This window comes from Sinocyclocheilus grahami, unplaced genomic scaffold (assembly GCF_001515645.1).
Source record: "Sinocyclocheilus grahami isolate Dianchi unplaced genomic scaffold, SAMN03320097.WGS_v1.1 scaffold874.1, whole genome shotgun sequence".
Lineage (NCBI taxonomy): Eukaryota > Metazoa > Chordata > Actinopteri > Cypriniformes > Cyprinidae > Sinocyclocheilus > Sinocyclocheilus grahami.
The window spans coordinates 531238-558816 of record NW_015506053.1 but is presented as its reverse complement, the minus strand read 5'-3'; the positions used below and the strand labels follow the sequence as shown (position 1 = coordinate 558816).

General features: G+C 35.2%; 1 protein-coding gene across 7 annotated transcripts in view; it reads right to left on the bottom strand.

The window, feature by feature from the left end:
• Nucleotides 1–27579, bottom strand: part of LOC107563411 (voltage-dependent calcium channel subunit alpha-2/delta-1) — a 124273-nt gene that overhangs the window by 18266 nt on the left and 78428 nt on the right. For 2 of the 7 annotated variants that reach the window (XM_016248282.1, XM_016248284.1), the window contains exons 11-26: nt 26677–26835; nt 26392–26496; nt 25441–25519; nt 25247–25296; nt 25037–25120; nt 24871–24948; nt 23129–23209; nt 21438–21512; nt 15684–15743; nt 9881–9937; nt 8936–9007; nt 8791–8852; nt 8609–8685; nt 1486–1494; nt 477–537; nt 126–223 (exon numbers count right to left, since the gene is read on the bottom strand). In XM_016248282.1, coding sequence (XP_016103768.1) covers nt 126–223; nt 477–537; nt 1486–1494; nt 8609–8685; nt 8791–8852; nt 8936–9007; nt 9881–9937; nt 15684–15743; nt 21438–21512; nt 23129–23209; nt 24871–24948; nt 25037–25120; nt 25247–25296; nt 25441–25519; nt 26392–26496; nt 26677–26835 — 1207 coding nt within the window. Of the gene's footprint in view, nt 1–125; nt 224–476; nt 538–1485; nt 1495–8608; nt 8686–8790; nt 8853–8935; nt 9008–9880; nt 9953–15683; nt 15744–21437; nt 21513–23128; nt 23210–24870; nt 24949–25036; nt 25121–25246; nt 25297–25440; nt 25520–26391; nt 26497–26676; nt 26836–27579 lie in introns of all 7 variants that reach the window. The other 5 variants (XM_016248285.1, XM_016248286.1, XM_016248288.1 and 2 more) reach the window with 5 other exon arrangements.

The window sequence follows — 27579 nt, the reverse complement described above, 5'->3', positions numbered from 1 at the left end:
AAGCAAGCAAGCACAGCTTATAATCATCACACAAGAAAAGGAAGGTCAAGTTAAGGTTATTGCATTGTAGGCCATACTCTAGCTCACGCTCTCAGATGGATAAGTGTGTTCAGGTTTGCACTCACACAGAGGACCATTTGGAGTTTTCCTGTCAATGTACTCATTGAAGTCCACCAGAAATTGGGTGTTGTTGAATGAGACTTTGAGGTCCTTGCAGTATTCTCTGAAAAAAAGGGTTATTGGTGCTTAATCACAAACAATTCAAGCAGTGTGATGTTTTCACCAAACATTTTTGCTGCTGCCATGTCTGTGGGACCCATTGTTAAAGGGAGTGAAATGTGGGTCTTAAGGTGTGAATGTATAGGCCTTGAAAGACCAATGGAGTCTAGATACAGTCCATATAAACCTGTCATGACTAAACCCTGTGGGAGGTCTGCTGTTTCTGCTCAATGTGTGTGTGTGTGTGTGTGTGTTACCTGGGTGCAATAAAGGTGTACCCATATTCCTCAAAATTCTCCTGCTGCATGGTTTCAAAGGCTACAGAGATAGAGAGAGAGAGAGAGAGAGAGAGAGAGAGAGAGAGAGAGAGAGAGAGATTTAAAGACATCTTTATACAGAGCATATTGAATATATATATATTTATCAATTCTGAGATTAGACTGGAATAGATTGAACTGTGCCCAAGTGAAATACGAGTAAATATGGCATAACAAAATGTTAATTTAATTTCATTGTGTGTGTACATCTCAACTGCTTTAATTAAATTGTACTAGTATTTTCCTTTTGTTAAAACATGCATGAAACCAGCTTATTTTAAGATGGTTTTCCAGCCTTGCCAAAATGGTCTTCAGTTGGTCTAACTGGGTATCCACAGCCACAAACCCTCTAAAAACCAGTCAATGGTCAGCATGGAAGACCGACAAAGACCATAAAACCATTTTAGGCTGGTTTAAAATATATTTTTTCAACAGGGATATCACATATATCAGCACTGTAGCCGCCATGTCAATTTTTAGTTATCTGTATCAGCTTTGGCCATTGAAAAGCCCATATTGGTCATTTTAACCAAACATGTTTTAGAGGAGAAACTGACATGCTAAAAAAACTGCATAAAACCAGTCTAAACTTGTTTAAGATGGTCTTGCAGCCTTTGCCAAGCTGGCCTTTATCTTATCTAGCTGGCATCCAAGGCTGAAAAAATACCTAAATCCAGTCAACAGACCAGCACAGGAGACCATCAAACCACTTTAAGCTGGTTTAAAGATTTGTTTTTTTCAACAGAGATAATCACACATATCAGCATTGTAGCCGCCATGCTTATCTCTAGTTATTGGCATTGTCCATTGCAAAACCCCTATCAGTTGATTTTTTGAAAAAAAAAGTATAAAAACAGATGCATGCAAATGATACTGAAAATAAATGATACAACAACTGATGAATGAAATAAAACACAAAGGTCAGAGAAGAGAAGGGTGCAGTACTTGCCCTTGTTCCCTGTGGTGAAAATCCAACCAATCAGAAGACAAAGAGAAAGACAAAGTTACCACAGTCCATCACAGTCCCAAAAGACATCCAACATTGTAAACCGGATACTCTGAAAAAAGCATTTCATATAAAGCATGCTCATGAGGGACGATGGCGGTTTCAGATTAAGCGAAATCCTGGACACACAACAAAGACGTGAGTTTGAGATTACAGACGTGAATAAATGGATGCAGACAGTCCTTTCCATTCAACACTGAGAGTTACGAGAGGGGCGAGCAGAGAGTTTGGCAGGCATGGTAAAATAATTCTGACGCTTGATGAAAACATCAAATGACATGACGGTTGAACAAATTGGCATGTGGTATTCACGATCAGCAAAAAAAAAAGGTCAGCCAGTGTTTGGTGAAGTCACATCAAACTCTCTTTGTACATCAAAGGTGCACACGCAATCAGTCATTTATGTGAGCCAGCAGATCATCTCACAAACCAAACCAAAACAGAACCAGACCATCTCAGCATCCAGGAGAAGTTGCTTTGCCTGGAAACTTCCGGACTGCACTTTCACTAAGCCAATCAAAGAATTAACCCTAATTTGTTTTATGTTAGAACAATGAAAATTGACTGGGATTGCAATAAAATCACTATCTATCTTCAAATCACTAATCACTTGGCAGATGAAAAAAGAGGGACCACAGCCATCTAGAGACCAGAATATCATAGATCCTTGATGGTAGGCTATCTTGACGTGGACTACTAAGCAACCACTCAGAATACTATATAAACCACGTAGCAATTCCTTAACAATCACCTACAACACCCTTGCAACTTCATAGAGATGCATTTAAAACCACTCAGATCTTAGAAACTGCATGACGGGAAGTCGTGGCCTAATGGTTAGAGAGTCAGACTCGTAACCCAAAGGTTGTGGGTTTGAGTCTCGTACTGGCAGAGATTGTAGGTGGGGGGAGTGAATGTACAGCACTCTCTCCCACCTTCAATACCATAACTGAGGTGCCCTTGAGCAAGGCACTGAACCCCCAACTGCTTCCTGGGCACAGCAGCAAAACTGGCTGCCCACTGCTCCGGGTGTGTGTTCACGGTGTGTGTGTGTGCACTTTGGATGGGTTAAATGCAGAGCACTAATTCTAAGTATGGTTCACCATACTTGGCCACATGTCACGTCACTAAAAATGCATCATGATTGCATGGACCAGCATCATTCATCACTTCTTGAAAAATGCACAAATCTATTTTAAAATGTGTTTTAAATAGGGACCATGGTTCAATTAAATATAGAAGTCCTAAACCTGGAAGCTGTAGTACAGAATCAGTGTTGTTATTGTTAACTAAATCTAAAAAATAATTTCCATTAATTGAAATAAAGCCGTAATTGAATAAAATATAAATACATGTTTAAGTTAAAATTTTAAGTTGCAATTACTAAAATATAAAAACTAAAATGAAAATAAATTAAAGCTAAATATAAATATTTTACAAAAAATAATACAAATGACATAAAATTACTAAAACTTAAATGAAAATATATTTAAAATTTTTCTAAATATTAACAATATAAATAACACAAAAATAACACTGGTCATCATACAATTGATCTTACTAGCAGCATGAGGGATTGCAAATACAATCAAATGTAAGGGATGCTTCGTTGTCTGTGTCTATACACAGTCCCTCATTAGCTCTGCTCTCGTTATTGCCATTAGCAGAGCTTCTGATCAGTAAAACCATGACATAGCCATCACCAGCTGATAAAAGACAGGGAGGCCGGCGTGATACGGTCTGTGTGTCTGTGCATGTCAAAACAGGGTGGTATTAGATCTTTGTTTGTGTGCAAATGGGTGTTTGAAGCTTCTGTCAAATGTCAATGAGTTAATGGCTACACATCTGCTCCAAATTTGCCATCAATATAATTAGCACCATGTCGAATTCTTTTCTTCTCAAACCAATGCTCTCAGCATCTCTGATCTCCAACAAAACCTTTCCACTGCAACAAATGCTTTTCTTAGTACTTTTGTTTTGTTTTCCAGTACAAGCATCAAAACATTCTTAAACGAACATACATTTTCTTCAGAAGATGTTTTCTGAAAAATGTAGTGAGATTTTGCTTAAAACAAGAAAAACAATCTGTCAGAAAAATAATCTTGTTTCTTGTTTTAAACTCACAGAATTTTGAAAAAAAAAAATTCAGAAAACAAGACAATATTTTATGTCATGTTGCTTTAAGTAAATGTATCAAGATTTATGGTAAACACGACAAAAAACTTGAGTAAAGGGCCGTTCACACCAAGAACGATAACTATACTAGCGTCCATGACAGAAAATCAGTGTATAACTCCAACCTGGCATAAGAAAGCATGAATAAATCCTATGATTGCTGAGTACTTCATATTAGGCATTCCTACAGTAACTTCAAATGTTAGTCTATTGGAACCCCCAGTTTACCAGCAGTTGGAGCAAAAGATCTATTTCATATTACACCATTTTAATGTTATATCTAGCCTATACTTTTTTATTAATTATATTAAAATTAGTAATTTTATAGTAAATAATAATAATAATAATAATAATAATTATAGAGAAAATAGAGTAAAAATATAATAAATTTAATTTTTGCAAAATTCTCCTCTCTAGTGTACATTTTTCTCACTAGTTTATGGACACTGAATGGATTTTCTGAGGTTATGTGACAATGTTTTCAAGCTGCTGTCTTTCCGCGGTTGAAACACTCATTGAATGATTACAACATGCCCTCGGATGTTCATTCTTGGTTATTTCACGCTAATTAGAATGCACTCCTGCTTTGCATGAACGGAGGCAAAGCGGGAGCGCACGTGAACCATCACGCCACTAAAGAGCTCCAAAACTGTATTTATCATTTGAAATTCTTAATAAAACAAACATAATTTGAATGCTGATACTTTGTTTCATATTATCAAAAGTAGCCTGCTCTGTCTTGTCTGTCAGCACGTTGTCTGTGTCCTCTTTGCTCTGCAATGTTTTTCACTCCATAAAAAAACGAACGTGTGGCGTGAAAGTGCGTACGTTAGAGTTAGCTGAGGCTGGAAGGTACACCGGATGAGATGAAGCACGATGCGGCACACCAGATGCATCCAATATTGAGTTTGAGGCTAAAATAACTGCTACTTTCAGTATGATTAAACAAAGAAAATTAAGATTTTAAAGATTTTAAAATAAAATTTCATTTCATTTCACCCTGGACACCCCTCTGGGTCCACCACTGACACCAACAGATGATAATGTTCTGTTTATTATAAGCACACACTGCTATGTAGTCTGTCACTTTAAATGCTCGCACTCTGCAGGATGCATTCTGATTGGCTGTCAATGTTTTTATCATTCATCAGATGGAAAAATAAAACCTTGTGAAAGTGATTCCAACGATATCATTCCCCACTGTTTATAGTTATGGTGTTAACTCTGCTATTCTTCTACATTTAAAATAATTGTTTTAACTATATATTTTGTTATCGTTATAGTTATCGTCCTTGGTGTGAACGTGCACTAAGAAAATCGTTTTTTGCATGTGAGGCTAATCATGCAGAAACATCCATGTAACAAAGTTCATAAGTCGGGAAGAAGGAGGCAGGAACCGGCGAACACTCAAAGAAACTTTAATAATAAAATAAACACAAAATAGCGCGACATCCGCGCACAAACAAAACCAAAACACAAAATAAACTCCAGGCCTGGTCCTCTCTCGTCTTTCCCTGTCATCACTCCTCCTTTGTATCCTTCCGGAGCTCCTCCGTGAGACTCGAGACCGGTGAGTGGCGCAGGTGTCGCGCATTCGCAATTCCTCCACCGGCCTCGCTCCGTTCCCACGGCTCTCGGCCCCGCCCCTCTCGTCACAATCCACAACTTGTAAGATCCAGTCAAGTCCAGGGTCTGTCAGGTCCAAGAACCCGAGTCCATCATCACAGTTTTCAGTTACAACCAGCCGTAAGGACACATCCCTCGAGAGAACTCCACATTCACCTGTTCTTCTCATTATTTGTGCTACACGGCTCCCAAAAGCCACACTTATCTGGTTCTGCCTTTCTGAAGTTTACATCCGGCTTTCGGCTTTGGTCATACAAGCCCTGTGGAGCTACCAGAGTTCAGAGTCGGGCACCTAAGGTATCCAGGAGCACTCTGAAGACCACCGCAAAACCTGACCCCTGCACCGCTGCCTCTTTCCCCTTTCTCAATAACCATATGGACCTGCCTCTTTACGAGCCTGTAAACCTATGCCAGGATTCTTTAAATGGAGAGAGAGGGAATAAGAGGAGGAAGAGAGAGAAACAGATACCACATCTCACACATATCTGCAGTAGCACACGCCAGGATACAGAAACATCAGTTTTAGAACATTAACACACACCCAAACACGCTTGCACATAATAAATTAGACTCACAATTATAACTGGCATACAAAACATCAAATTCCCGTGACCGCTTGTGCAGCGAGAGTTTGCTCAAGTAGCTGATTGTTACTGCTTACAAGCCACAATATGACCTTCTGTGGCCCCTTCCAGTCTTCAAAACCTGCTTTACTCATTGTTTGACAAGCTAAAATTTCCTTTGTTGGCTTTCTTACTTGTAATGACTCAAGTTAAAGCTATGTGATCTTACAAAGCACTGTTATGCTAAAATAAGTATGCTGATGATCAGTGAGAAGGGGGAAATAGGTTCTGGCTCAGAGCTCTGCAATATCTAGAATGATCCTTCTGCATATATAGCCCATGTGCAGTGTTGCAAGAATAAAACTCCTGATTCATCTCACAATCCTTCACGCTAGAGGTTTGAATAATACAACAAATGGCTTGTTGTGGAGAGGTGTGCCATTACTTTTCAAAGCAGTTAGGCTTATGTTTATCTCATAAACATCATTGAAAGAGTGACCTGTGCCATATTTAGGGACCAGAATATAATAGATATTTTTTGGTGGCGTCCAACCAACCAACCACATATCAGCATGCTAAGAACCACTCAGTTATATGTCAACTAGTTATAGTCAACTAGAAAAAAAATAGTTGTTTTTTTTGGTAATTGGAATACAGCTGAATAAAGAAATAATTAAATTTAATTAAATGAAAATCATTTTTTTACTAAATTAAAATCCTTAAACCAAATTTGAAAATGTTGAATTAATAAAACTACTAAAACTAAATTTGAATTAAAAAAAAAAGAAAGTTAAATAGAAGTATAAAAAACTAATACAAATGACAAAAGTACATAAAATTAAAAAAAAAATGCAATAATCTGAAAATATAAGTTAATTCAAAATACGAATAGGTACTATTAATAGTAAAAATAACACTGCTCAGAACACATAGCAGCACCTAGGAAGTCACCAAGAATACCCTAGTGATATGTGATGGTTTGCATTTGCAATAAAAATCTGTTATTTAAACATTAAAATCCATGTTTTTTTTTACATATACAGTATGTGCATGCATGTTTAGACAAGCACCAAACACTGTTTAATAAACGACTGGTGTTACACAGACCATACATTAAAAAAATATAGGCTACTCAATTAAACCAACAAGTTAAGCATAGAAAATATAACTTAAAATCATGCATACATATATGAAGAGTTCAGATGCAAAAGTGCCATTTGAAATTTTCTTCTAGAATTAGCATTTTTATCAGGCTCCTATGTGTAGGTTCAGTAATTTCACTTTAATGGCAATTAATAGTTTATTTTCTTTCCCATTAAAGTAAAATAACTGAACATAAACATAGAAGCCTGAGAAAATAACCATTTTAGAAGAAAATTTTAGATGGCACTTAAGAGGCTTTAGCAATAAAACGTCATACAACTTAAAACATTTTTCATAAAACGTCCTGAACTCTTTATATGTAAATAAATACAAGTGTAAATAATGTCAATAAAAATGGCTAAAATCAGGAAAATAGACTGTTAGGAACTGTAAAAGACATTGAGATAGTACTTGCCCCATTGTGCTGTTCCATTTAAAGATGAAAGGATAGAAAGGATGGATCATAGAAAAATAGATCAGAAAAAAACTTAGTCTTTTGCACACGTGCATTTATTTGGAATAAATGTGCGTGTGTGCAGGTTTGTCTGGTAATGTACAGTATCTTTGCTGGTTTATGGAACAGTTCAACCACACACGAAAAAAAAAAAAAAGAGAGAGAGAAATATAGTCATTAGTTACTTACCATTCTGACATTTTTGATGAAACACATTTTCTGATTCCGGAAAAAAATGTGCTTTTGATCCGGTTCTTTTCAGGAACCGGTTTAAAAATCAGCCTGATCTGGTTCTCGAATTCACCTCACTGATTTGAATGGCTATAATGACTTTGGTCTGTTCATAAAGCTTCAAAAGACTTCTGTATACTACAGGAGCCACTTATACTACATATAATCATATAGTGATGTTTTAGGTACTATAAACATTCATTATATGAAAAGGAGCAACATAAAACCTCCAGAAAAATAACGGTATACAGGTTTTGGAATGAGTAAATAACGGCAATTTTCATTCCTGGGTGAACTATTCCTTTAAGGAATGTTCTTGCTTAAGTACAAGTTAAGCTCTATCGACAGCATCTGTCAGTTACCATGGAAATATAAGTCTATGGGGCAATAAGATACGATTCTAAATCATTTTCGACTCAGTTTGCTAATCTGACAAGCAAGCCACATGCCATCGATAGAGCTCAACCTGGAATATTCCTCCAAATGAGCTGAGCGTCTGTGTATGTGTGCAGATCTGGACCTCAGCAGCACATGTCCAGAGGGGAGGGAGCGTTCGCAGTCGCTCTTCCCAGCCGGGGCCCCTGAGTGCTGGGGAGAGTCAGATCAAACGCCTGGCTACACTGCTCAGGATGGGTGGAGGCCAGCTGGACCTCAGTTTAATACAGAGAGCAGCCCTGACAATCGAGGTCACACACACACACACAGGCAGACCTCTCTTGCGAGCCGATGAAAAATATTTGCAAGCAATCTCAGCTATTTCATAAAACAATAGCTTTGCATGCCGAAGGCTCTATCTGATCTTTAGTAAATGATAGTGTGTTTGCTTAACGTGGGGAGCTGGTTTGAGTGTTCTGGGCGAGCAGACGGTACTCACACATGGCTTGTTTTATAGTGTCCCCCAGGTTCGCCTCGATGTAATGCAGACTGTATTCAGGCAAAACCAAGGCCAGGCTGCAGAACACCCACACACAGAGGAAAATGACAACGTGTTTTATACAGTACACACAAATGATTAGGAGAGTTATGAAACACTTTGGATAGGTAAAGCCAACAAACCTGTAGTCTGTCCCGTTAACCGGTGCCCAGTTGTACGTCCTGATTCCTCGATCAATGTATCTCTGATATTGTGAATAAAATGTATAAGTGAAGCAAACATGAACAAAATATGGTGCAGAAGAAGAACTATAGAAGATCTACACACCTCATCTTGAGATTTAACAAGTGTTTCTATCGTTTTCTCCCCAGGGTCTCTATCAATCATCAGAGTCCGTATCTGAGAGAGCGAGAGAGATCAGAATAATCAGTGTTAACTATAGTAATGACGGCGACACCATGGCACTTTGACTTTTACACTCGTACGATAGTGTTGGGTGAGTTACCCTTAAAAATGTATTAATTAGCTACTAATTATCTTCAACAGTGTAATTGGATTACTGTACTAATGACTCTCTATAAAAAGTATTACATTACTTATTACTAATTACTTTCTAAATTCCATATCAACCTTGACCAGTTAACCAATACAACATGAAACGGCTCTTTTAATTATTTCAAATAAATGATATAAAATTGCATAAATTATTCTTTAACTGACCAAAGTATTTAAAGGGGAGAAAGTTACATTAAAACATACATTTTAACATTAGATACAATTTTGATGTTAAATCCACTATTGTTTTATATCGAATTGTTCCTACAGTCTACACAGTATTTAATGCAATTACATCAGAAGTAACTAATTCAATTACAGAAAAGTGTAATCCCTTACTTTACTTTTTCAAGGGAAAGTAATTAAATTACAGTAATTAATTACTTAGTAATGCATTACACCAACGCTGCTCCTAATGTAAGTTTTTTTCTGCAAACGCATTTTATTTTGTGCAAATAAAAAAACTCAGTGACTTGTGTGGTCAGGCATTGTCAACTGCTATCGTAAATCACTACTATCTAAGCTAACTATACATCCCTTGAGTAAAATGGTGTTTTCAGCACATGTAAACTAAATGTAAGCATTTGTATCGAAACACCATACTGCAAGTGTTTGCACATGAAATCAAAACCTCTCAGGTGTTTCATCAATATAGCAATAACATAATACTGGTGAGATCATGCTGTTTTGTGTTTGTACGTGTGCATTGTGCCATACCTGGACTTTAATATCATTTTCCTGCTCCGCATCCAGAAAATCCAGTGTAACAGGCTCCTGGAATTTGGGGTTCTAAAGAGGAACCGAATGATGTTAATATGTCTCTCTCTATAGTTTACTTTTAGCTTTGGGTTGAGTGTTAATGTACTCCAGGTCTACAATACATCACAGTGAAAGTTTCAGTTGAGCTAGAGAAATATACAGTGTTTAAAAAGTTCATTTATGCAGGCATAAATCTGATTAATATGTTCCTCTACACAGAGAAGGAAAAAATAATAATTCAACTCAGTCCTTTCATGGAAAAAAACAGTATTTTATTTACATTTAATCTCCTTTGTGTCTCCTTTTCATAAACACTCACATTTTTAGAATAATATAGAAATGCAGAGAATTTGAGTAGAAGATTGTGTTTCTGTGAACAGAATACTCTGAAAAGTGAATATTTCTGTATGTAACTGTTACGTTTTAACATAAAATAACTCAACATTCAGATTTAACCATGCAGACTAAATTTAAATGTATTATAAAATATAAAATTTTGTTTAAAAACATGTGTATGATTGCGAACCTATTTCATTACATTTGGCTGTCAAATTATGATTCATGTTTTTGAGCAAGAACCATGTAAATATTAAAACACGGCTTGCTTAAAAAACTTTGCCTCGCTCCATTTTATGAGGTAATAAATATGTTATGTCCCAGAAAGAATGTTAGCTCTTGGAAAAGAATGATTTTGTTCATCTGTATGTATCGCAAGTCACATTGCTCATGTACACATTAACGACACTGGCACCTACATCAAATCTATGATGTGAGAAACGTTATACGGTGAAATGAGGCAATCTGACTCTTACATGCAAAATGCAGATGACGCATGAATGAGGTCAGAGGAGAGGATGAGGAGGACAGAATCAAAAACAGAGACAATGAATAACATGAGACAAAACCATCCCATTACAAAAAGAAAGAAAGAAAGATGGACAGAAGAAAGAAAGAAAGACAGGCAACAGATGACAGACAAACAGATGAAAGAAAGTAGGACAGACAGACAGAAAGAAAGAAAAAGTGAACAAAAGAATGAACGATCCAACTAAGAGGGACATACAAATGAGAAAAAAAAATCAAAGGAAAAGCACTGAATATGAAAGCAGGAGCGTAATGAGAGACAGACAACACTGAGGAAGGATTTCAATGTGTCGGGGTCGCCCTCTGCTCTGCTACTGGCCCCCGGGGGACCCCCACATCGCCCAGATATGACTGACATGTGCCGGCTTCATGTGTCAATCTAGCAGAGCGTGAAAGAGACTGATGAAAACTATGTCTGGCACTTCTTATACAGACTGTGGAAATATGTAAACTATTTCTTTTCTACCATGTGCGAAGATATTCTGTGCTTGAATAGCGCCGGAATGTCCAACGTCAGGCATAAACATGTCATGTCACAGCAGCATGATGTAGGCGTCACTGTTTATGTTGATCGTGATAATAATAGCACACGGCTGAGAGTCACGGTGACTAACCCCATTATCACACTAATTACAGAATACAGAACTCAAGGCAGGAAAAGGCCTCATTAAAAACAATCTCATGCACACAACTATAATCTGAAGCACAGAGCATATAGTGGCACGGTGCTAAAAATACCAACTTACTCTTTTCTTGCTGAGATAATAACACAAAACTGAAATAATTAATGTCTTAATAATTAATGTCCCCTAAAAGTATTTGGACATTTACGCCATACTTAAAAACTGCATTAATATCATTACATCAGTCTTTGAGAAAAGATAAATAAATAAATAAATACAGTTCTTAGAACGTATTTCACTTATTTGGTTGTTGTTTTAGAAAGGTCAATACTTTTAAAAAGTTACATTTAAATAAATAAGTAAATACATTTCTCAGAACCTATTTCACTTTTTGGATTATTGTTTTGGAAGGTTGTTTTAGTAGAGGTCAGTTCCCCTAAAGTGATCCACTAAGTGTCACACAATTTTTTAAACAGTATATTTATTGTTTTATTTAAAGCCTCTCAAACTTCTTTTTGTGAAATTATTTGCCTTTCTATTTTTTTTATTATTATTTTTTTTTTTATATAAATGACACTTGGTTTGATATCTTATGTAATGCAATGACATTCATGCATTTTTAAGTATGCGCATACTTCCTGGGACCACTTTATTCTACAAAAACAAAATATGATTCTAAAACGCTGTCAAAGAATCTACCGAGTTACCATCTTTAGCCAGTCCAAACATCTTTCATGCAGAATATGTTGACCAAGCAGCAGCAATTTTTATAAACAGGAAAGAAAGATTTATACAAGTTTGAGTGTCCCGCCCCAAATCACTCCCTCACCCTGAAACACACAGCCAATACCAGTTTTACAATACATGTAACAAATGACACAAAACAAATGTATGATGATTGCAAAAAAACTGATATCCTATCATACTATCTCTTGAATTGGATCTATGTTATGCAAAACAAGTATTACATTAATACAAATTAATATTAGAAAGGAAATCCTTTTTTATTCCAAGTCGAAAGAAAAAAAGACATTTAGCCATTCAGGAGCCAAAAAAAGCAGGCAGTCAATTCCCCCATAACGCCACTGTGGGACAGGCAATGTACCGTTTCAGCAAACACTTTTCTCCTTCTCATTTTTCACTTGTGTGTTTTCACTTGGACAGTAAATCATCTTTTTTGTTGTTCGCATTACAAATGGAGGTCAAGTGAGAACACAGATCTGCTGTATGAAGGAATCATTACTGAATCCTTCAAGATTACAAGCACATGACATGAATACCAACTGCTTGAGATACACATTGGATGCGAGTGCTGAACGTGCTACAGTAGGCTGAACTCTTCGGTATATCTGGTAATGGTTGGAACAAATAAAAACCATTATCTTTCTGATCCGCCAGACAGGAAATATCTCGATGAACTCTCGCTCTGTAGATGCAAACAAACATCAGATGGCATGCTAGCACTCCTGATAACCATTACACACACTTACTGAAGTCATATTCCTGCTGAAAACACCAGCATGACTGATCATAAGCACATGCTGGGTTTTGGATGCTGGTTTCCAACATGCTTTGTTGGTGTGCTGGCGTCCCTACTAGGTTGCTAAACTAGCTTAACTAGCAGGGTTGGACTGACACACACTACCGTTTAAAAGTTAGGGATCAGCAAGATTTAAAAAAAAAGAAAGAAAATAAATGAATACTAATTTATTCAGCAAGGATGCATCAAATCGCCGAAAGTGACAGTAAAGACTTTTTCATGGCTACAAAACATAATATTTCAAATAAATGAATAAAAAGTTATTTTGAACTTTTTAGTCATCAAAGAATCCTACAAAAGGTATCACAAAAAAAGGTATCATGTTTGGGAAGCTTGTTGAATTAAAAAATAAATACAATTAAAAAGACTGCTTTTATCTCACAATAGGTTGTTTGCAATCACATGATTCTGATGACGCGCGAAATGCAGCTGGAGGACAGGAAGTGATTTTTCTCCATAGAAATCACTAGCAGAAACTCAAAATGCCAGTGTTTTGCATTGTTTATGGAGGCTCAGATCGGACAAACCGAGAAACCACAAGTAGCTTTTATCGTGTACAAAAATGTGTTGCTCATAAGGGGGGAAAATTCAAGAATTTGACTGAAAAACGCTGGGAAAAGTGGTTTGTAAACCTGCGTCTGCGGTCGGGAGGAGCGAAGCCGGATAATGCTCGTGTGTGCAAATGGTTAATATAAGATAATAATATATTAAAATATTAATAAAGAAATATATAAATAGATACAGGGTGACACTGTCAGAATTCAATGAATGCTAAACGCCACACATAGACACGATGTAAATAAGATATTGTTTGCAGTTCACGGAATCATGAGATTGCGATAAATTGAAGTGACAGCTTTTTAGTGATTAACGTTAGATGAAAGCGCTATTTGCTCGCTTTCTAAGCAGACTATAATCGATTCAGAATTTAAATAAAAGTTGTTTTACGTGCTGCTAACAGGACCAACAGCCACATACCCTGTACATGCAGCAAAGTTTCAGGAGTAACATATATCCCGCATCCCTCATATAAATACGGGATTCACTTTCGAAATAGCTTGTTTACAATCAGGGTTAGTTGCTTAGCCTATATCCATCGCCTTAACGGCAGGCAAGTATTTCAATTTAGTTTAAAAATCGCTCCTCTTCATAACATATGGATCACTTCCAACATGTTGTGATTATCAATACCTTTCTCTTGTAATAGCGTAGTGGTTGAAGAGAGATCCCCTCATATGATTGTAAGGCGCATTGGGTGTGCAGCAATTCAATGAAAGCGCTATATATATATATATATATATATATATATATTATTAATGTTAATGTTAATGTGTAATTATGATTAGCGATAGACCAACATTTATTTCAATTTCTGTTTTCATTTTTCTAGTTTCATTTGTTTAATTTCAACAATTGTGTAAATGAAGATTTCTGCAGTTTTGCAGTTGGTTTCCAAATTTCTGGGTCAACAGGGAGTGGAGTTCGAACATGGGAAAATCCTGTTTTGCATGACATAATCCAAAACTATTGACTATAAAGACTTTCCTTTCTCTTTGTCTGTATTGTTCAGGTAATCTCACTCTTGTAAACCGGTTGCTGCTGGATGCCGGTCTCACGGCAGACCTCGTAAAAGTCTGGAAGGAACAGAATGTGTAAGATTAGAGCAAAACACACACATGGAACAACATAAAACATTCATCTACGTCTGTGTGAAATGTCTTGAGTTTTCAAGTACAAAGATCTCTGCAGGCCAGAGAGACGCCTTCATATAACTGCTGAACACAAAGCTCCATTTAAAGTCCTGACATGAATAAGACGTGTCTACGTGTGGCGTTTAGCACTGAGTGAATTCTGACTGTCACAATGCGTGAGAGGTGGCAGCCCAATCTATTTATATCTTTATAAATGTCTTAATATATTATTATATCCTATAATAACCATTTACACGCACGAGCATTATCACACGAGATTCATTCCTCCTGACCGCAGACACAGGTTTACAAGCCTGCGTTTTTCAATCAATTTCTTGACTTTTCCCCACTTATGAACAACACATTTTCGTACACGATAAAAGCTCCTTGTGGTTTCTCGGTTTGGCCAATTTAAGCATCCATAAACAACGCAAAACACTGGCATTTTGAGTTTCTGCTAGTGATCCAGCTGCATTTCGCGCGTCATCAGTGACGTCATGTGCAAACAAAATATTGCATTTCTGAGTTGTGAGTTATACAGTAAAATTAGCAAGAAATAAGTCAGAATTGAGAGATAAAAAGTTCCAATTACATTTTATTTTTATTTTTTGTTCTGGGGCAGGGAAAAAAAAGAATTGCGAGAAGTAACCTTGGAATTACAAGAAAAAAAAGTCTGAATTGTGATATATATATATATATATATATATATATATATATATATATATATATATATATATATATATATATATATATATATATATATATTCTTCCTATTGCTGAAAACATATGTGTTGTGTACGAAGTGGCTATAAGTAGCATAACTATCACAAACTCTTAGATTTGGGGTTCTGAATCTACAGTAAGCCCAGTAATGATTTGTTTTGGTAATATATACACTACAGTACAATGCCTCTAAGATAATGGTTAGAAAGGCATACTAGATATCATACTACAACTATAGAAGCCGAACAAGCTATTAGCACAATTTCACTCTATTTCTATGACAGAACGGACTGGATCTACCACAGTGTGCATGGTCTCACCTCAGGGAACGTAAGAGCAAGCTTTTTACTTAGCCTGCGGTGACGGCTCTGAATCCTGTTCTAATGGGAACAGAAAAAGGGTTATTTATGGGTGCCAAAAACTGACTTAAGCCTTGAAAGAGACCACACTTGTTAACAATGCTGTTGTTGTAAAACACGATAATCCATCATAGATGAGAACGTTTGAAAGAAATAAAAGTGCGTGCTATAAATCGATTCCCATCGTATAGGCCTTCCTACTGTTTGAACACAATTATTTCGATCTCTGGCAAGCAGACAACATATGGCTGACATACTATGAGGGTTTGCTCAATTTCTACACTGTCAAAATCAAATTAGCCCTTCCTGCAGTGTTCAAAGTCTCCTTGAAAGACTTTCCAAAGTTCGTTCGAAGTAGACGTTTTCTCTTAACTTTAGCCGACAAATTCAGTCATGTGTTTTGCACCGCTGGATACTGGTGGAGCACTTTGAACTGTTTCCAGTAGATCTGGCACCCCATGGGTTAGGGGCTTGTGTTTGTATATCAGCGCTGCTCTGGGTTAAGTACGGCATCCACGGTTCAGAGATTCAATCCATGCCTACGTGTCTCTCTCAATCAGCCTGCCGATCTGCGGCCGAACCAGATCGCATCTCAACATCTGTCCTTGAGAGATCAAGCCTTCAGATGTGATCAGAGTCGGCTCGCTAAACTAAAGTAAAACCGACCGGATCGCACAGCCTGTTCCGCACATGGAGTCCGTTGGGAGCAATAAGGCTGGTGTTTATGTTTGTCATGGCACATGCATTTCGCTCGTTTTTATGCCTTTAACGATTAGATGAGCTCATAAAAAAAAGCATTGTTTGCAAGTTATGTTACGAGTTTGTTTCGGTGAAATCTTTTCAAAGGCTCTCCCATATGAAAGACGGGGAGTGGAAGAAATCTCCAAGTCTTTGTCGTTTCTTTTAATCCAAAAGCTGGAGGATGGAACTTTGAGGCAAGATGGAAGAATGTCATAACATTCGTTCTTACTGACGCCAAGGACGGAAATGTGTTCTGTATGTTTGATTTGACTGGCTTGTGGACTGAAGTTAATATTCTCCATATATAAGACCTGGAGCTTTGTTATTTTAATGTAGATTTAACAGCAAACATCGTACTTCTCTGACCCAACATTTAAGCAATAACACTGACTTGTTTCAGCACTTGCCCTAACTCACATGCCAGGTGTCCTCCAGCACAGATAGCTGAAAGAGCGAATAAATCAATAAAGATTGTTTTTGCTGGTTCAGTTCATATTTTTACCTACGCTCTCAAAATGTTTCGTTGAGCCAACTAAAATTAAAATAAATAAATAAAATTTGGTCTGATGCATACACAAGACAGAAATATATAAGACAGAAATATATAATGGTACATACAATACAAAAAGTTTAAAAGTTTGGGGTCTGTAGGGTTTTTAATAGTTTTAAATATAATTTTGTAAAATATCATTACAATTTAAAGTATCCGTTTTCTATTTTAATATATTTCCATATCATTACCAATTTTGAAAACTGTTTTCCCGCTTAATATTTTTGTAGAAACCATTACACTTTTTTGCATGATATTTTGTCCCATTTAATATTTTTATACAAACCCTTATACCTTTTTTTCAGCAATTTTTTTGAAGAGAAGAAAGTTTATAAAACATTTTTGAAACAATCTAAAATAAATAATAAAAAAGTTAAAGTATTCACTGATCAATTCATGCACACCAACTGAATAAAAGTATTAATTTCTTTAAAAAAAAAAAAAAATAAATAAATACAATCTTACTAACCCCAAACTTTTACAGTAGTGTATATAATATGAGTTCTAATTTATTTTTTTAAATACTTTTTAATTTTTTTTTATTTATCAAAATAAAACATTATTTAGGGTTTTAATTAGCAATAATAATAACAGCAAAAAATATATAGAAAATGTACATACCATACGCATAAAAACATCCTATAACTATATAATAAACATCCTATCCCTATTACTATATACATCCCTATTACTATATATAGGGATATATATATATATATATATATATATATATATATATATATATATATATATATATACAACTCTCTATAACTATGAATTCAAACTTTTTGGAAAGCAATGGAATATGGTGCAACATGGTACTGATTTGTTTGACACTTCCATTACTATCACAAGTCACAATTTCAACAAAAAACTACATTAGTAGCCTAGATAACTTTACCTTGGTTACATACTTTAATTAGCATAATCACATAGCATAAATACATGACCCAAAACCAAATGTTTGCGATGAATGTTAGATCTCACAATGGCCCCGAGTCATCCTTATTGTTGAGTCCTGCACATGTTGAACTCTTTGCAATTGCATTTTGAGCTTAAATCAGAGAATGTCTAAACGATTTTCAATCTACAGCCAACCAGATGTAATATATTTAATGCATTTTACCTCCTTAACTTGTGAGATTGTCATGGTGGGCTGGGGCTGTCTGAGACTGCGTGATGAACGGTGCTTTTACCATCCAGACCAAGGATAAACTATGACCCTGAACGCACACACATGATCACTTTTCTCTTTCACATTCTTTGTTTAAAAGATGAAATACAGACTGGCCTATGTGTGTGGTGGGATACCAGAATCAAAGGAGCCTGCAAACAGACTGGTATGTAAAATGTTTAGTGGCGCTGCTTTGAGAAACATGTATGCAGGTTCGCTGCCAGAAGCACGGCGTATTACTTTGGGCGATTTGCAAAGGTTATGTGCAAAGCTCACCCAGCAAAGGGGCTGTGCGCTCCGATCCAAAGGAAAAAGCTATATGAGCGCCTGTTTACACACCGCAAATGCATGTTCATACATTCTAAATCTACAGCTTTACATATGAGGTCAGATGCACTTGTCAATAATGATATGAGCTGAATCACTCGCAGATGCCTGATCTTCCTGTTTGTGTCATGTGATAGATACATGTAATGTAGTATTATCTATAAAAATCACGATTAATCGCATCCAAAATAAAAAGTTATTGTTTACATAATATATGTAAGTGTACTGTGTATATTTATTATGTATATATAAATACTCACACATGCATGTATATATTTAAGAAAAATATGTTTTGTTTATATATAATTATTATATTTATATATTATATAAATTATATATGAATATAAATATATATACATGTAAATATTTTTTAAATATATACTTGTATCTTTGTGTATTTATATATACATAATAAATATACACAGTACACACACACACACACATATATTATGTAAACAATAACTTTTATTTTGGATGCGATTAATCGCAATTAATTGTTTGACAGCACTAATAAAAAGACATGAATGGATATTAAATATATGAAAAAAGATGATATTAGGGCTGAGTATTGCAATATGTCAAAATTCAATTTATCACAAAGAATTACAATCAGAAAATTGAAACTGCATCAAATGGCACATAAGAAAAAAAATCCACAAATCATAATTATGACATACAAAACTGAAATAATGACATACTAAGTCATGGGGCTTTCAAAATGGCTGAAAAACTAAATTCACATTTTTTACTTAAATATTATAAAAATTCGAAATATATTCAAATTAAAAATGCATAATTTCAGTTAGGGTGAAGAAAACCTTTTGGCTTCTCTCCTGAGGCCACAAGAGGGTGCATCGAGCTAAATATTACTGCACGTTTATTCAAAGCATCAGGTAACACGACTATCTGTGAAAAAAGTGCATAATGTTTAATATAATGTTTATAAACCAATTATAATTAATTAAGATGCTTAAACAACTATAAACAAAACAGCATCATGTATGTATGCATAGTTTAATACAAAGGGCCGAAAACCAATCACACAGAGTACATTTTTCATTTAAAAACACGAGTTGCATGATGGGGAAAAAACTCGCCATAAAGTCTCGAGATATGTTTTTTCAAAGTTGAACTGGCATTAATTTTACATGGCTTTCTAAACATGCAGCTCTTTTGTGCGAGACGCAAGTGCAAAGGTGATAGATGTCCCTCTAGAAAATGTGCGAAATATGCGCTTCTGTGTGAACGGCTTGGTTTCAGTTTTGATGTAAACAAGATCTTCTCCGCATTGATGTTCTCTTTTCCCCGCAATATTTGTAATTAACAACGCAGCAGCGACGCATCTAGTGGCTTCAACTGGATAGGCTAACAAAAACATTCAAATGCAGTGACACTTACATCGCCACTGATAAGGCTGCCTCCTTAACGCACACCTAAAATTCGAATGCAACGTTTATGCATTCGAATGTGGACTTTTATTTTAAAGTCGACGAATATTCGAAATTAAATGTTTTTTTGACAGCCCTACTAAGTCATATTTCTGACATAAAAAGTAATCAAATCTGACATAGTCAAAATGTCTGCCATAAGGAAATGAATTAATCTTATAATTAAGGTTTTATATATCATAATTATGATTTTGCATATGATAATTAATACTTAATAACCTGTATGTCAAATTATTATCATATAATTATTTGATCACAATTTTGATCTTTTTTGTCTTGTGTCATGTGGTAGAAATGGGCTTCCACAACAACCTACTTCTTCATTAATTAACCTGTGGGAGATTAAATTAATACTGATACAACGACTTGAAATTAATTGCAATACATTAATATATGATTATATTGACACAGCTCTAAATTGCTCTACCATTCAAAAGTTTGAGGTTGGTAAGTTTTTGGTCTCTTGTGCTCACCAGTGCTGCATTTATTTGATCAAAAATACACTGAAACAGTAATATTGTGAAATATTGTTACAATATTATTACAAAAGATTTTCTATTATAATATTTAAAAATGTAATTTATTCCTGTGATGGCAAAACTGAATTTCAGCATCATTACTCCAATCTTCATTATTCTTATTATTATTATTACTATTATTATTATTATTACTGTGGAAACTGTGATACTTCTTTCAGGATGAATAGAAAGTTCAAAAGAACAACACTTATTTGATTTTTTTTGTCTTTTTTCCCCAGTAACTTTTCATCTGTTTAATGCATCCTTACCAAATAAAATTCTCTTTTTTTCTTTCAAAAAACTTACTGACCCCTTCTTACTGATCCCAAACTTTGAAAAGGTAGTGTATATGGTGTAACTTCTCCAAAAAATAATTTAAGGCCCAATATGTATTGTCATGTGACCATTGTTCAAAACATTGAAAATACATCTTTCAATTTGAACAGCTTTAAAAACAGCAAGATTAGATATAATTTTGAATCATTTTGAATGGACTTCAGTCCCATTCAACCTGTTCATCAATGCCAAATCCAATATAGCATCTATATTGAAAGGGAAATTGTTCAGAATAGTGTTCATCAGTTTGAGACTTCAACGCTAGATTCGTAACTTAAATTTGGTCCTCTGTAATCTTGAACATATGCTTGATATAAATGTGCACATAAACACACGGACATATGTGTACATGCCATTCAAAAGCACACACATAAGTGTGTGTAGGTAAGAATGAACATAAATATGCAGCACATATACACAGACAAAAAAGGGAGGGGGATATAGAGATAAAGAGATAGAGATACAAGGACTACAGATGTTAAATAACACCAATGTCAAACAAGAAACAAACGTATTAGACAAGTATGTCATGGCTCCCCACCACAAGCAGCCTTCCTGTGTCATAAATGTGCTGTGATGTGTCATATTTGAGGTATTTGGGTGGAGAAAATGCTTCGGTACCTTTGGTTGCAGGTTTGGATGGAGCAGCACGTAACCATTAGGATCAATTGCGAAATAATATCCATTAGGACCAATCTAAAATGCAACAAAATGGAAAGAGGAGAACAGTGAGGACACCTCAAAAAAGAAGACCACCATCAAACCCAACTCCCTGCTTGGACCAAATGGGCCTGGTTCCTCAGAGATACGGCGGTTCATCCCTCACTAGCGGGTACTGTCTAATATCCCCGGAGAACGCCGGCCTGAGCTGTCAATCACCCCCGAGCACTTATCGTTAATCAAATGTGTCGGTTCATCTGGAAACATTCCTCAGAGCTTAACAGAAAATCACAACCATTTACAAATCAAATGTAAGTACAAACAGATGTAATGTACAAGGGCTTACGTCCTCTTAAGAGCGATCTTACTGTAAGGAGGCGAAACCGCAAGACGGCAGACCGCAGAACAATAGGGCATTTATCTTATGCGTGCCGTGTTATTCTTATTACAGGGACTCAAAGAGTCCGCAAAGAAAACATCTAACACATGAGCTTAGCTTTGTTCTCTTATAAATTGAATTAGCGTTCAAGGAATAGTTCCCCCTAAATGAAAACTTGTTGCCGTTTACGTGCCCTCACATCGTCCCAAAACCAGATTTGCTTTCTTCTAAAGTGTTTTTTTTTTCAGTGCAATGAAAGTGAATTGGGCAGTCAAGCACCCAATCTAAGAAGAAAGTTCCATAGAAGCACCATAAAATTAGTACATTTGACTCAAGCGCTATATACTTTGTCTCTTGAAGTCTTACAATTCTGGTGTGCGACACGACTGACACTTCATATTTTATTCTACACTACTGTTCAAAAGTTTGCGGTTGGTAAGGATTTTTAATGTTTTTCAAAGTCTCTGATGTTCACCAAGGCTGCATTTATTTGATCAAAAACAGTCAAAACTGTGAAATATTATTACAGTTTAAAATTACCGTTTTATAATTTAATATATCTCAAAAAAGTAATTTATTCCTGTGATGGTAAAGCTGAATTTTCAGCAGCCATTACTCCAGTCTTCAGTGTCACATGATCCTTCAGAAAACATTCTTATATTTTGATTTGGTGCTCAAGAAACATTTCTTACTATGAAAATGATGAAAATTGTTTTTTGTTTTTTTCAGGATTCTTTAATGAATAGAATATTCAGCAGAACAACATTTATTTAAAAATAGAAATATTTTGTAACATTATAAATGTCTTTGTTACTTTTGATCAACTTAATGTGTCCTTCTTGAATAAAAGTAATAATTTATTTAAAAAAAAAACTCTACAGAGCCCAATCTTTTGATTAATAGTATACATGAAGATTATATGTAAATGAAGACTGAAATTTCCCCTTTTGTATGTTGTATGTTTTGTTTTGTATGATTATTTTATGGTGCTTTTTTGTTGTTTTTGGAGATTGTCTTCAAGGCCCCATTCACATTCATTGTATTAAAAAAAAGAGTGAACTCATCATAACATCATATTTGTTGTCTCACAGAAGAAAAGTGGATTTGGGCGATTTGGGTTTGAAACAACTGGAGGGTGAGTAAATAATGACGGAATATTCATTTTAGGTCAACTAACCTAACTAACCTTTTCACTTTCATGTATTTTTTATTAGACTGGAACACAAATGCTCAGTGTGTTTGAGTTGAAATAGCATGTGTTTGTGGTACTCACTGTAAAGCGGGGCGTCAGTCTTTTGATATCATCGAGAGACACATCCACCCCCATCACTCCTAAAATCAACTGGTTCTGATGCTAAAAGAGAGATCAAAAAACACAAAGTTTCCACTCTGACATGCAATGGAGTGACATTTACAAACACATAAGAGGCAAAACTACGCATGGAAAGCATAAAACCTTGAATGAGATTTCACAACAACACAAACTGTTGCGAAGGTGCAGAGTGTCACTTCTAAACGGCCTCAATGCTCGTCATCCATTCTGGAAATGGATATTAACCTTATCAAAGAAGCCAGTGACGCAGTCGGCGAGTGGAAAATAACGGCAACTTTCAGAGGGTCGAGCGGTTTACTAGACAAACAACGTACGGATCCTTTGACCCCCAACTGGGAAAGTTTAGGATAAGATACTGTTACTTTTCCATATCTGTTACTTTCATAGTGTTCCTGAGAAGGTCACTGTCCACATGGTTAATACATTCAAGAGATAATGAGGTTTACACGTGTGCGTCAGTAGTAGTTTTATCCCCATTAAACGTGACAAAAATAGCAGTTTGTTCCAAGAATTGGGCTATTATTAGAGTATTGTGCCTGTTAATGACACATCTGGTGTTCTGGTCTGTGTTCATTCAAAAGTTTTATTCCCGCTTTTGGGGCTCCGCTTGAAACATTGTTCTTGTTTGTGCAGTTAAGGACCTGTGTGCATTTAAATCAATATATGCACACACTGTTTATTTTTTAATGTAACAACATACGTTAACATATCAGAAGTAATCTTTGCATTTTCTATATAGGCTGCTGTTAATGTAGAGCGAATGTAAACCTTCTACAGTACATATATAGAATCAATTTGACAAATACTTTTTCAGGATTTTCATGTTTATACAAAATTGACCATATAACAAGCACTATATACACTACCGTTGATAAATCTGGGGTCAGTAAGATTTTTTTTTGTAAGAAATTAATTCTTATTCAGCAAAAAGGAATCAAAATTAATAAAAATAATTATTTATAATTAATATATATATATATATGAATGTGTGTGTGTGTGTGTGTGTGTGTGTGTGTACCTGTTTCTCTATTCATGGCAAGATGGAGAGTCCCCACAAGGATAGCAATCCAGACGTGTGTGTGTGTGTGTGTGTGTGTGTGTGTGTGTGTGTGTGTGTAAAAATAATGAAAATAATAAGAAATGTTTCTTGAGCACATATTATAACGATTGCAGAAGGAACATGTGACACAAAATTGGATTAATGATGCTGAAAATTCAGCTTTGCAATCACAGGAACAAATTACATTTTAAAATAGATCACAATAGAAAACAGTTATTTTAAATTGTAATAATATTTCACAATTTTTACTGTATTTTTAATCAAATAAATGCAGCCTTGGGCAGCATAATAGTCTTCTTTCAAAAACATAAAAACAAATTTCACCAACCTTAAACACTTGAATGCTATTGTATATCTGGATTTAATAAATCTATCATTTATATATAACTGATATTCCAGATTTTATACAATTTGGTCACCCATTTTACCCTGAAGAAGCTCAAATAGATACGTTTAGATTTTTCTGACATTACATAATTCCCATAGTTCCATATGTGTCATTCCACAGTCTTAATTATTTCACTTTCATCCAAAATTGTGCAAAGTAATACTAATTAAGAATTAGTGAGTGCTTCCATACTTTTGAAATAAACTGGAAAATCAAGATAAACAATGGACTGACCTGGCTTCGAGATCCGCCCTCCCTGGATTTGGTCTTGTTGAAAACAGGTAGCGTGCCAGTGATGACTAGGCCCAACTCCTGAAGCCATGAAGAGAACACAAAAAACAATCAAACACAATGCACTCTTACAGTTTCTATGATGTTTATTTAAAAAAAAAGTCTGTACCAGAGCATCCAGGTACACGTTGGTCCACTGCACCTGTTTGGCATCTGCAAGGACCATCGGCCTGCCCAAAACATCTAGATACTCCTAAGCAACAGCGAACAACACAAAGCAATCAACGGGTGGTTATCATTGGACCTTCACATACTTCTAAACAAGAGCAACTATCAAAACAAATGAGTCACATTTGAAACGCTTTGGCAATACACAGACCTGTGTGTTTATGCGAATGGCTCCAATGGATGGGATTTCGTAGAAATATCCTAGAAAACATATCATATGGAGTCATTTAGTTTTTTTTTTTTTTTAGTAATCCAGTGCTGAACCTGCTAAGGAGACTGTGAGATGTAAGAATAATTGTTATGCTTCTGCCACTAGGTGGCAAACACAGACTGAGCAATACTTACCCTTGTTCGCGCAGGCCATCCACTTTATTGGCCCAGTGTCATAGTTGTGTTGACCCACAGAGAATGTGAACACACGTACCTGCAATCAAACAGCATAGTATATGAATTCAGAGCAGTTATTGTATTATGCCAAAAAGATCACGTCTGGGTCATATTTAACTAAAATAATAAATAATAAATATTACTCCAAAATTATTGGCACCCCTCAAAAAATTTACTATATGTAATAAAATGTGTGTAAATCATTAGAAAATAATGTGTGTAAATAGAATGCATTATAAAATAATCACTACATATAATAATTCAAATTGCTTATTTATTTAAAACCAATCATTCCTACAAACGTGTTGTTTCATTATAAGAATAGTGTATTCTTTTAAAAACATTTGGACCAAAATTATTGGCGCCCCTAAAGAATAAATTGACATACAATCAAGAAAAATGCATCTTGGAAGGAGGAGTGACATTTAAGGCTTCATGTTTAAAATCATTTTGACATCCATCAACATTTTCATGTAGGGTGCCAATAATTTTGGATTTTGCTGCATATATAATACATAAAGCAGGTTTTATTATAGATGAAACCTGTTTTAGGACCTACTATATAACATGTATAATATATATATATATTTAATTTTTTTTATATAGAAGTATTGGCACATCATTGCAGGTTTTAATGTACCGACTTTACAATTTAAAGCAAATCAGTGCACTATAGTTATATATTCATCTTTTTTTTTGTACAGTGGAAAAGTCTGTAATAAATTAATGAGAACAATCATTGAGAATAATGGAATGTGAGCTTAATTTCCCCAAGGAATTTTAAACAATTTAGTTTGAAATGAAGTTTATTATTTCAAATAACCTAGATATGTTTTTTGTGACAGTCACCAAAATTCTGTTACCCTCCAACACATGTTTCCTTTCAAACCGTGTAAGCTTCACACACACCTTTCTGTCAATGTTGTATCTGCTAAAGATCTCCTCTGCCCTCTCCTCGCCTCCATCAGTAAACAACATTATGATCTTGTTGCAGTTTGCTCTGGTGATGTTTGGCTGAAATAAGCACAATCAGATGCAGTTACACAGAACGACCAGCAGAAGTCAGCAGAACACAACAATACTACTGCTAAAACTTCATAAGGTTTAATCAAAACCCTTTTATTAAACACTTTTTACTATTTATAGACACATTTTTTAAATAAAAGCTCCCAAAAAAACAGCAAAACCTCATACATTTGACAGCTGATCGAAGGCAAATTCGAAGCCTTTGGTATAGTTGGTGATGCCCTTGGCTGAGATGTTCTGCACTGCATCTTTTAAGATCTTCTTATTGCGAACGTTAGCTTGAACCAGGTGGTTGAAACACGCTGTGTTATTCACTTTTGTGTTAAACTGAAAAAGAAGAGAGAGAGAGGCATACAGTAAGTGAAACTTCTCATTGTTTATTCACAGCAAGAGAATCACAACACAAGTTTGTGTGACTTAAAAGATCTATATACTGGGGTCAGAACCTCTGCAGGTGTTTGTGAGTATGCGCATGTTTTGTGTGGTACAGTGATGAAAATAATTTGAGCTGACAAGCTGGATACCCTTGCAAGTTTCTAATTTTCTGTTCAGATAGGGCTCTCTGTGTTCTGTCGCTTATTGCGGCTGACCCCTGTGAACCTGTTACTTCAAAGCTTGAGAGATTGAGAACAAGAAAATAAACTTGGGTAGAGGAAAGAAACAGAGAGAAAAAAAGAAGGGAAAACAGTATATGGTTTACTGCAGGCTCTAATAGTCCACAAATAAGGTAAAAAAATCCTAAAAATAAAGTCACTTTTTATGGTTTCAACCTCATTATATCAGCAGTTTTATATTATATTTATATAATCAATATATGAAAATAATCAAATTAAAATAGATATAGATGTAATAGATGTACCCTAAAATGATTAATAAAATAAAATAAAATGTATGGGGTATTTAGGGATCAAAAGTTATGTAGTTATTAATAAACATGTCCTATAAATAAATAAAAAAAGAAATAATAAAACAAAGTAATAATAAAAAATGTATTTGGCAATTAAAACATTGGGTATATATATATCATTTTTGGCATTAAAATTTATATATATATATATATATATATATATA